The sequence below is a fragment of the Miscanthus floridulus genome, chromosome 1 (genome assembly GCF_019320115.1).
Source record: "Miscanthus floridulus cultivar M001 chromosome 1, ASM1932011v1, whole genome shotgun sequence".
Taxonomy (NCBI): Eukaryota; Viridiplantae; Streptophyta; class Magnoliopsida; order Poales; family Poaceae; genus Miscanthus; species Miscanthus floridulus.
Genome location: NC_089580.1, coordinates 143739958 through 143751560, shown reverse-complemented (window position 1 = coordinate 143751560; position 11603 = coordinate 143739958). Strand labels below are relative to the sequence as shown.

Sequence of the window (11603 nt, the reverse complement as noted above, 5' to 3'; positions counted from 1 at the left end):
TACGGTGTACCATAAAGAGAGGTACTTCCCGCTACACGTGTCCTCTCCCGGCGCCATCCGTTGTAGTACCGGGAGTCTCCACGTAGCCTAGACCGGCACATGGTAAACGAGGTTTAATTCAATTAATGATAATTGATGGTTGCCCGTAGCCGTCATGCATCAGAGCCATACTGATGTTTAGTAGCAGCTAAACTTTTGCTGTAGCAAATGGATCCAAACAGGTGCGAAGCTATACACCGGCAGGTCACATCTCTCATTCAAGTTAAACAGATTTCATAGGAAACACGGATATGCTGCTGCAGCAGGGCCGACGCTAAACGTCACGTTGCTTTGCTTCTCATTCTGCTGGGGCTGGTAGTACGTTACAGAGCAGCACTACCGCCACGCTATACTACTCCGTTGCAGCAAATGCTGGCTGCGATTGACCGACGTTGACCAAACTGAGAAATCAATCACAACGTTGCTGGTGCTTAGAATTGACTGATTGTGATTGTGCAGAGAGGAACCGACCAACGGGTGGGTTACAGCCATGCATATGGTTCGTGGCGTCCTGCCGGTGACTCTTCATGAGCTACGTACGCAGACCTGCTGGTTACAGCCAAGGCGAAGGCGCCGTAGGCAAGCCACCGCGGGGCTGGAAAAGCGCACTAGCCTGAGTTGATACCCCGCGTTCAGGCACAGCCGCACCGACCGACCGCGGAAACCGGAAAGAATCATCGCTTCCACCACCAGGTCTCCGTGTTTTTCCTGATCTGCTGCGCGAGGGTGGCGAAGTTCGCGGCTTCGCTCTCGAGCTCCGCGGACTGCTCGGTTATTCTCTGGGGACAGGGAGGATGATGGCCATCGCTCAGCGTCGGTCATTTATTTGTATAAGAGAAAAATCACGAACTGGTGGATCCATTTACCGCAAGTTTCTCCTGCCGCTCCACGAGCTTTTGTTTCGCGTGAGCCGCGGCGGCCGCGGCGTCCTGCAATGTACAGTATGTCAGTATATATGTGCCACGGAGTCCGGCAAATCATCACAGAAATGAGCTATTCAAAATAGTACCGGTGAGACTGTAGATAGAGAGTTACCCCTTTGAATTTGTATTTGGTGAGGATCTCTTGGGTGCTTTTCTTCCGTGGCGTGTGAACATCGCTTGATCCTTCAAACAGCTGCTCTCGCTCCACGTCTAGGGATAGCAGCAGCAGACGCTATTTTTATGATGAGATTAGAAAAGGGACATCCGTACGCACGTACCGTCTTCTTCGACTTCACACACATGCTAGCTGGAGTCTGTTGCCGTACCTGTCTTGCTCTTAGTATTGTTCACAACAGACGTGGACGGTGGTGCTGCCTTTGACGGTGCTTCGTCGTCGATCTTGATGTCATCTGCAGTGGATTATGGGATGGTTCTTCAGTATGCGCCAGGGGCATAACCATAGTTTTAAATCTCCCGCTCCGCTATAGCATTTCGAGACAGGGTGCCGCTATTTGTGTTCATGTACAATTTAGCCGCTATATCCCGTTATAGCTCCACTATTAGCTGTTTTAGATATATACCGCTAAACACCTTAGCCCGCTATTTAAAACATTGGGCATAACACAGGGATGCAAAGAGAGATTAGAGAAGGAGACAGAACAGAACCAATCGTCAATTCTTGTGTTGGCACTGGTCCCTTATTTCCCATTGCCAACAAGATTGCGCGCCCAGAGGACTGTTAACGTAGTTTTGCCGTGTGAAATTTTCCTTTCTAATCCTCTTAGTCTTAGGGCATCATCGTCAAGAACTCCAGCTGCAAAATCCACATCGTGCAAAAAGATCAGCAGTGAGCACAAGAAATCATTCTCCAAGACAGAAGAATGCGAATTCTGATCCAACTACCTGCAACCGAGGATGGAAACGGAGCGACGCGTGAAAGGCAGCCTCGTTCAAAGTTGTTGAATGCAACATGACAGAGGTCGGTTTGAGTTCCTAATGCAAGATAGCAAAGCAAACAGATGAAAGAGATTGGGGCAGTTATTTTGCTGCTAACCACATTTAGACACCTTGAAATGTGGCTTGCCACAAAGGGTTGGTGATCTTATTTTTGGGCAGTCCAACTCCAGCTCCTTTTTGAAATAAATTATAGGCCACGAATCAAACAACGAAATTGCACGCTAAACTTTCCCTTTTAAATACGTCCAGGAAAAATTTCACGCTGAAACTGGGATGAAAAGGTTGCTAGTTTGTTTTTAGAATTGCAAGCCAAAAGGATCGCTCTGTTTTGTCGTTCTCTCTCCATCCTAAATAAATGCATTTGTAGGATTTATCGCTGAGATCAATGTTACTAGGATATTACATATATAGCCCCCTAACAAAAGTTGTTCAAATATGTAATAATTGTGCTTTTGTGAATAGAGAGAGTAGTAAAGTATACTAAAGCTAGGTGGTCCCATAACTAGGTGGTTCCATAACTAAAAGTGCACTTGTTGTACGATGATTTTTTAATGTTAGAAGTGTATTTATTATCCGACAGAGACTAGAAGTGCACTTATTATAGGACGGAGACGGTACTGAGATAAGGACAAGACAGTAGAAATATTGTCAACCATACAAAAGAATTCTTGTAAATAATGTAAGTCCAGTACAATGTACTCATTTCTTAACGTTGTGCATATTCAGGCATTATCAGTTAGCAGAACAATCTAAACCCCGTTTTGCTGCATGAATTCTACACGAATTTTCACCAGAAACGAAATCTGCCTTTTGCCGGATTCCATAAAGCTCCACAGCAACACGAGCTACCTGAACCAAAAACTGGCATTGCCTAGTTTCACACTTTTACCCTCTATCTCCATGTGCCCCGTGCCCCCGTAGTTGTAAATCCTAGCCAGCAAAATCCAAACGAGCAAACTCGACTGTATAGCGCTGCGTCGCATTTTACTTGGCAAACATCTGTGCCTGATAAGAACAGCATCTTTGTGATGCCTCACCTTCATTGTAGAAGACAGAGGGACGAAGGTCTCTTTTCTGTGTCATGCAACTATGCAAGAGCCTCGCTACCACCCAGTCATCACACTAAAAAATACGTGGCCTCTCGGATTTATTTATTACAAATTTGGACTTTGGAGGCGCAATTCTCTATTCATGGATACATGTCAAGTATATAACAAACAGACTGTGGAGTCAAACTAGGCTTACAAATTAGCAGCTTCAGATTACAGGACCGGCAGGCCATCCTGCCTCCTTATACTCTTGCAATGAGTAAAACAACATTCTAATCCTTTGACCTTTAATTTCTAACGAAAGGCAATATGAAAGGGGAGGGAAAAAAAAGACCAATAATTAAATTAGACCACACAGACGGGGCCTAGAGCAAAACTGTTTTCCATTGGCTTTCACCAAGGCTACTACTCCGACTGTTAAGCCCGCACAGATAATGGAGGAGATCAAGTGTTGTGCGTTCCGTCCAACTGCAGATGAGACGAGACAATAGATATAAAATTTTGTGATTTGTGCAATTTAGTTTTTTTCAAAGAGAATACGAGCACAACTCGTGTAAGCAGGCTCTATCAAAACTTCAGAACTCTGGAGTCAAGCAAGGCAGGCAGACCTTGACTGAGAGTGAAAGTTGTTGCGGTAATCCCACCAACTATGATTGCTGAAGCCACAGGCAGATACTGCAGTATGTTTTCGCAACAGCCACACAAGGTGAGACCAACAGCAGAGTTATTTAACTTTTTTTAGAGGATGCTGTTTAACCATACAAGGGTAGCAATTCCCATCAGATAAATGAAAAGGCCCACAAGTAAGACTGGCAAAATATTAGTTAATTACCGAAGAAGATTCAAATCCACCATTATGAAAAGGAGAGGAGCTGCCTTGGCTGACTGTATAATAACCGCTAATAAGGTCAAGAGCATCCTGAAGACAAATAATGAAAGAGGCACATGATAAGAATAAGTTCATTGAGTATAAACTGTGTGATCAACACAAGGGTGTAGACAGGGATAATCTAGCAAGAAGCACAGGGAAATAAAATAGTAGTATCATTACATGGCTGTAAAGTTGCATCTGAATCAATATATCTCATGGTACCTCCTTAAACATTGAAAAGATAAATGATGCGATGCACTCTTGCTACATCATGTGAAGTTTAGCTAAGTGCTCCAGCAACTGAAGTGAAGATTGTACAAGAAAAAGGCCTAAGAGGAGCGATCGCTGATAGGGCTAGAGCAAATATTTGAGCACAACATAACTTACTTGCCGCACTCCATCATGAAAATTATTCAAATAATATCTTGAAAGAGCACTCATTCCATCTTTAATTAGTCCAGGTAATGTCTGCCTTCCATATCTGTGTTACATCAATAGTTCCCATGTAAGTTAGCCAAGCAACACTTACACATCAGAGTTTATTCGCGAATTATTGAGGCAGTAAATGCTAGAGTACCTCACTAGATCCCCTTTCAAAGCATAAGAACCAGCGTACTCCAGGCTCAGCTCATCACCGTGCTCAACCCATACTGCCAGGGAATTCATGACCACAAGACATTTAGATAAGAGTCTAATTATTGGCAATAAACATTTAACCATAAAAGATACCTTACATTTTTTGAATATATCATTAATGTTATCAGAGAGAGAAATGTTTTCAGATGACAATAATGCCCCCATCCGCTGCAACTGAGAATCCAATGATTTTCTTGCCAGGAAACTCTGTAAAGGAGGAGAAAGGATGTTCCAAAGGAGTTAATGAAATGATAAAAACCCATAGTTTATTAATGCATTTTAAAAGCACCAATTTTAGTTTCGCGGTCCTGCTATTCTGTTCTTTTAACCATCAGCATTGCATCCAGTTGCATGCTCTGCGTAGAACTGAGGGACTATTGAGCACAGGTTACATCATTCTCTTGCTTGTTACCATGTTTAGCAAGGTACTTTCATGTACAGATGCTCATTAGGAAGAACTAGTTATGTAAAGACAAGTGCATAATACCAAGTTCTAACTAACATGTAAGTGAACAAAATAAATTAGGATAGGCTTTCCAATGACAGATGATTGTCAGGATAGAAGTATATATTAGTGAGCTCCCATCACCTTTTGTGCTTGGGGACTCCAAAAACAGCTGCTTGTAGGTGGGGCCACGCAGGTGGTGTTGGGTGTTGGGTGGGGTGGGGGCACTAACTGATATATACAATCTGTTATTTGAGATGACATGGCCCGCTGACAGATGAGGTCTGGAAAATTAATGCAAATAGTGTGTGTGTGTGTGTGTGTGGGGGGGGGGGGGGGGGGGGGGGGGGGGGTTCTATAACAGATGTGTGAAAACTGCTATCAAGATGTACCTTATTAAATTTATTTTGCAAATTAGTACATTAACACATTGAATCACAGAATAAGATGACGTGCAAACCTGTGTCACATTTGTACGGTCCAGGCAATCAATGCAATTGGACCTAAGTACACCACTTTGCTCCCACAAAATCTCTCCTTTAGTGTTCATAAGAAAATATCTGCTCAGCTGGCCCAGAAAAGAAGCAAAAGCAAATTACTTGCCACAGTTAAACCTTTAGTTATGAATAAATCTCAAAGCAGTGTGCTTAGGAAAAAACTAAGCATGAAATGTTAGATATTCGAAAATTACCCTTGCTTATGAATAGCTTCCTCAATTTGATTGTAGAGAGCTTGCAAATTGTCAAAGTTACCTCCACGACAAACATGATGGAACTCAAAATGTATATACCTGTAAGGCGGAAGGACCACATCCAGCAGATAACTAATAAATTTTATGTAAATGTTTAATCCTTGGGGTAAGGTAATCATTTGATTACTTGTAAGAACAGAAACTAATACAAGTAAGCATTTCCAAGAAACATAATAACCTGACACCAGGAATTCTGCCCATTTCAGCAGCAAATGCATTACTCAAATCTCCTTCATCACCTTGCTGCAAGTAACAACAGATTAGATGAACCGCTGTCTCTCGATGGCCAAAAAGAACAACTGTTCGGCGGAGATGGTGCAGCCTCTCCCTTGTTTTTTTTCTCTTAATGAAATGAGAATGCAGCTCTCCTGCCTAGTTCGAGAAAAAAATAACTGTTTATGGGTCTCCAAGTTAGTATACCAACTACCAGCTACAAGGTAGGAGAATGACTAACCCTCAAGCTTAAGTGCACTAAGGACTACAAGACTTCCCTATATTTGGCAATTAATGGAACTGGTCTGCCATACTTTTTTTGTCATAAAAAAAAAGATCAGATATATGACATATGTGCTTTTTCCACGAAGGCATGATCCTGCTTCAAGCATATTGTCTTTTCTTTCAATTATCATTTTACTAATCTTGCCTGAAATCAAGCAAACAAAGAGTTGAATGCCATATCATTAGTGCAAAACTGTAAACTAAGTTCTTCCCCTCAAACAAACTGCAAAGTTGGCACTAGTGAACGTGTAGTAAATATTGCTTTGCTTTGTAAAACCCATAATACCCATGTCACGGTCCTGGAGGAGGTAAGCCCAACAGCTGGCCCATTAAGGCCCACAGTACTGCCCACACAGACTGTAGCACACATGAACAGTACAAGGGTTCTGTAACAGTGGCCCACTCTCCTAGAGCGTGGTTATTGGTCCATTATGTTTAGCGGAATAGATTATGTAGTCCAGAGTCTTCCAATAGGTTCCTTAGGGTTAGGAATCAAGTCATGGTATCCTACCTAAATAAAGGGAGTTAGAACTATTAGAGGCAAGAAAGAACTAAGGGATTAAGCCTCTCCCTCCAATTTTTGTCCAAACGCATTCACCGTTATCAAAAAAGAAAGAAAATCACCAAATTTGCGTGTAACAACCCATTTGCTTAATAAAAAAGTATGTTACATCAATGTATATAAAACTTACTTTATCAGTCAAGTCAATAACAATTGTCTCGCCATATCGTTGTGAAAGATCATGGAAGTGGCATTGAACAACCTTAGGCTGTATGGAATCAGTTTAAGAGAAGTCATCAGGCTATATTAAGTATGGGGCCACTACAAAAGTAAAATGTAACAAATTCTTACAGTTTCTTCATGTTCAATAATGCTAAGTCGTGGTTTGTAGCTTAAATCCACTATTTGCTCCCAGAGAAGTGGAATTGATCCTCGAACCTAACAAAGTAACAAGGGAATGAGTAAGCTTGTAAAGTGTTGAAAATGGGACACAAGTAAATGACATTCTAAAACATTCATGGACAATTAAATGTTTGTGACCACATTTCATTGTTAAGTAGTTCAAATAGCTATGGTCATTTAGATGATGGGTTCTAGTGCCATTTTCATCTTGGCATTGGACTCTATTGCTTTGCATGCATTATTATGACATAGCATTGGTTAAAAAAGCCATGTAATATGAACATCATCCAGCAACCAGCACCAAGAAATTTCATTTATTATGTCATGAAGCCACCTGTATAAATGAGGATGTGAGACCTTCATACTCAACCAACTGTTCTGTTTCTACAAAATTTGCTGTGGCGCCTTCAAGATTCGCACCCCTTCTCCACAATTCTTGTTCCTGCAATGAGCGCATTACAATTTAGAAGTATCATTGTGTTCTATAAGTCACTCATGTTTCAAGAAGTGTCAGCAAAAAAGAAAAAAAAAAGTGCAACCTAAACGCCTGTTGCATCTCCTTGAGAACAATGTTATTCTGACTGGTCTATCCTTCAAGGTAAATTGCGCTGACTGAAAACGTACAGGAGTTAAGGACACCAGCTTACTGACCATTGTTTGTCCTCCAATTATAGAAAACAATGGGCATGCATTGCAACTTTTTGAAACATTTCCTTCTAATTTGGATATATGATAACAAAGTAGAGAGCCCACATTATGCATGCAAAGCAAGTATATACTATATATGCACCCCTAAGCAATAAAGATACAAAAAGAAAACAGTGACATGGAACTATCTAATTTTTTTTGGATATTTCCTTGTATCAGTGGGATGATGAACTCATCAAGCTGCAGAAAATTATCCAGAAAAAAATAGAACATAAGCAAGGATACAAATAGATAAAATACATAAGTCAAATCCTTCATAAATGTTTACCTTAGCTTCAATAAGCTCCTCTAACAAATTTTTGTTCCAAACAAAACGTGGATCAGCCTGACCAAAAAAGAAAGAAGAAAAAATGGTAGGCACAATGATTCCTTAACTGTATAATCAACAGTGGGGAATGTCATGATCCCATATCTCGAAAAAAGAGGTGAAATTTTGTGCGTAACTGCAAGGAAAATGTTTGTTTTGTTTTGAAAGTTTTTGTAGCCTAAAAGTGCATACCTAACTGTCAACAGACTAAAAAACTAACAAAGCCACAAAGATTTGAGTACCGTGGGACATATCAAATGACAATCATCCACGAACCTGCTTCCATAGTGGTTATGTATCCTCCCTGCAGTCAACTTGGATGCCCTCTGCAAGCTACATAATCATAGTGTTTATAACTTTATCGCTATTGAAGAGCACGACTCATCACATTATTCCCCTCTTGTCAGTCAGACACCACAATCCAGTATATAACAAACGAAAAAGAAACGCACCAAAGAGGCATTTGGTACATGATAACAGTCATACAACTAAGAAGCTATTAAAAAGTGCTCAATAGATCCATACTTCGAGAACCTACTGCACATCTGTGCAAGGAACAATTGGAACTAACAAGCAATCAATTAGTTACAAACGCAGGCAAGGAGATGAACGATACGGGAGGCTTTAGATCAGAATCTCTGGATACAGGACATTCAGGGTGCTCTGACTGTTTCGGATCTTACTGATTACCAGGAGGTTTGGGATTTAGTTGCGGAGGTAGAGCTTCAGCTTGATACACCAGACAGTCATCCTTGGTGGTTTACTAAGTCGGGATAGTATACAGTCAAATCAGCCTACAGAACATTGTTTGTTGGATCAATGTCCTTTGAGCCTGGAGATCTAATTTGGAAGATCGGGGCACCAGAGAAGTGCCATTTTTTTCTCTGGTTGGTGGCACATGAGAGATGTTGGACTGTGGAGAGATTGGCCCGAAGGGGGTTACCTCATCTGGAGCACTGTCCTTTCTGCGTACAGGAAGACGAGATCTCCATCATATCGTTTCTGGATGTGTTTTGTTTGTTAGAACGGTTGTGGTTCCTTCTATTTCGCCACATACAGATTACCAGATTTCTCTCCCTTCCCAAGTGACAAGAGATTCTTTGAATGCTGGATACAAATCATTGCTTTCTTCCCTGAGGAATTCAACCGTGGCTTGACGGTGCTTGGCTGGCTTTGGAAACATCGTAACAATGTGTGTTAAATGGAGTTTCTTCCTAACATACAGCTTGTGGCTAGAAATATCCTTGAGGAGGCTCAGCTTTGGAGCATTGCTGGCGCTGGCACCCAGGGGGCTAGCCCAGTTTGAGGTGGGTAGCCAGGTAGAAGTTTCTTTAGATGTTAGGTCAGGTTGTGTTCTTTGATGAAACAAGCGCATATGTAACTCTCTAATGGGTTCGACTCCCCGTGGGAGCGAATTTCAGACTAGGGTTAGAAAAATCCCTCGTCTGTCCCACGCCAAAGCAGGTCCAAGGTATGGCCCAAGGTCGTGGTCGTTCTCACATGGGCTATGGTACCACTGTGTATGGGTAAAGCAGGGGTTCGGGGGTTTCTCGACCTACGTGAAAATGTCTTGTTCTTAATAAAAAAAATGCCCAAGGGCTGTCTTACCCCCCACAGGTCGAGTTTTTTTTTTAACATGAGGCCCCAATCCTAGTAACTTTATGATATAGAGAATGCGATGTAAAAAATATCTTAGGTGGCACAAGCTTTACATAACAGAAGTTGGGTGGCTGACATCAAGGGGGCTTTGACAGTTGAGGTCTTGTTGGAATACATGCAACTTTGGGACATGGTTGATAATATTACCCTTCAACAAGACACTCCTGATCAGCACCATTGGAGGCACACAACCGGGCTCTTTCTCTAGCAAATTAGCCTATATGGCGTTTTTCATAGGGACCATCAATTTTGCACCTTGGAAGCGGATTTGAAGCGCCCCCCCCCCCCCCCCCCCCCCCCTCGATCAAGGGCATTGCTGGACTGCTGACTGACTTGCAAGACACCCTTGTGATCAGGGTGATGAAACAATACAACATATCCTGATTGCTTGTGTGTTTGCAAGGCAGTTTGGACAGCTATTTTTTCTGTGTTGGGGTTGCTTCCTCTTGCACTGAACCAGAGGACTCTCGTTTCAGTAGCTGGTGGAGCAAGGCAGTTCCTAAGGAGATAATGAAAGGGCTTAATTCGCTAATAATCTTATTTGCTTGGGAGATTTGGAAACATAGGAACCACTGTGTCTTTGAGGGTGGTAGTCCTTGCTTTCAAAAAGTTCTGCTTGTAGTTCATGAGTGTAATCTGTTGTGCTAAGGCTTTACATCCACTCCTTTGTAGGTCGTTGCCATCGGCTGCTTAGGCTCCTGATGGGTTTTTTGGTTGTGTGTTTTCCTGCGTTGTTCGAGAAAAATATATATATATATATATATATATATATACTTAGGGATGTGCACAATCACTACATAAAGGTTGTTGGCCTTTTCTGAAAAGCCTATATCTTTCGGTTGCCTTATTTGGGTACATGCATGACAAAGCACTTACTTTAGTGTCAAATCCCTGTCGTATGAATAATACAATCCACAAGTGTTTCTGCAATTCTCAGGAGAGACATGAAGTATGCCTCATCCCTTCTCTGCAAGCAGATAGAGGTAGAAAACTTAAATGCAGCGACCAAGGACCAGAGAAATGCAATCAGTGTTTAGTTGTGACCAAGCAATGTGGATGAAATTGCACACTATGTGATAATGTTTACATACTTCCTGTGGAGTTAAGTGCTTTATAGCCTCGTTGCAGCATAAGAATTTCATGGAGTTCACATGGTACACAGGGGAGCCCTGATAAGAGCCTGCATCTTTACGAGAAGTGATAACAGTACATAGCTTCCTGATGAAAACAAAGATTTGCAGAGTGAGAGCCCCATACCATAAAATTTAAACTTAAATTCCATATGACAGATAAATTAGCAGTTCTACAGTGGGGGAAAACATAATTAAGACACAAGATACAAGTTTGATTATTTCATGGTTCTGAGCAGCGCAAGGATGTCAAATTCTAGAACTAGTGGGATTATTTTATGACACAACCCTTTTATACTATATGCCAGAGAGTACAGTTAATCCACAGAAATGGTCACAGTTTTTTGTTGGACATTTCCATTTTAGTTGATCACGGCTTGTTTCCAGCTTCTGCTGCTATGGTACTCTGCTTCACATGCAATTTATAAAACCACATTCAAATAAAATTCCATAATAAATTATAAATGGACATAGCTGCGAGAATATGACAAGGGTAGCACAACAGTTCATACTATGGCAAATTTCTGTCTTAGAATATGCTACCACTTTATTGCCAAAAATGGAATCCTAAGTGCAAGAACACTATGACCTTAATGGAACTTTCCTTGAAATCGCAACTATACCTTACACATCAGCACATCGCAACTACTTATACTAGCGGAATCAGATTCTTTGTTAACCATTAACACAAGTACTCTCTACACAGTAAAGGAATCCTCACAGTGA

At 41.5% G+C, this 11603-nt stretch overlaps 2 protein-coding genes across 2 annotated transcripts; both read right to left on the bottom strand.

Moving 5' to 3' along the window:
* Nucleotides 1-421: 421 nt before the first annotated feature.
* LOC136542900 (uncharacterized) lies at nucleotides 422-1939 on the bottom strand. Its single transcript, XM_066535526.1, has 6 exons — nucleotides 1866-1939; nucleotides 1629-1776; nucleotides 1289-1372; nucleotides 1075-1172; nucleotides 906-968; nucleotides 422-818 (listed from the first exon to the last, which is right to left on the bottom strand). Exons 2-6 carry the CDS (start codon nucleotides 1669-1671, stop codon nucleotides 714-716), a joined length of 393 nt encoding a protein of 130 aa, XP_066391623.1. The 5' UTR covers nucleotides 1672-1776; nucleotides 1866-1939; the 3' UTR covers nucleotides 422-713.
* A 1110-nt stretch (nucleotides 1940-3049) lies between these two features.
* On the bottom strand, nucleotides 3050-10860 carry LOC136542891 (phosphoinositide phosphatase SAC8-like). The gene is made up of 16 exons (XM_066535521.1): nucleotides 10839-10860; nucleotides 10624-10714; nucleotides 8365-8421; nucleotides 8050-8106; nucleotides 7408-7961; nucleotides 7023-7109; nucleotides 6862-6939; nucleotides 5850-5914; nucleotides 5612-5710; nucleotides 5381-5480; nucleotides 4574-4682; nucleotides 4417-4489; nucleotides 4227-4320; nucleotides 3801-3887; nucleotides 3577-3643; nucleotides 3050-3436 (listed from the first exon to the last, which is right to left on the bottom strand). The coding sequence occupies exons 5-16, from the start codon at nucleotides 7528-7530 to the stop codon at nucleotides 3309-3311; spliced, it is 1110 nt and encodes a 369-aa protein (XP_066391618.1). The 5' UTR covers nucleotides 7531-7961; nucleotides 8050-8106; nucleotides 8365-8421; nucleotides 10624-10714; nucleotides 10839-10860; the 3' UTR covers nucleotides 3050-3308.
* Between the last annotated feature and the right edge of the window lie 743 nt (nucleotides 10861-11603).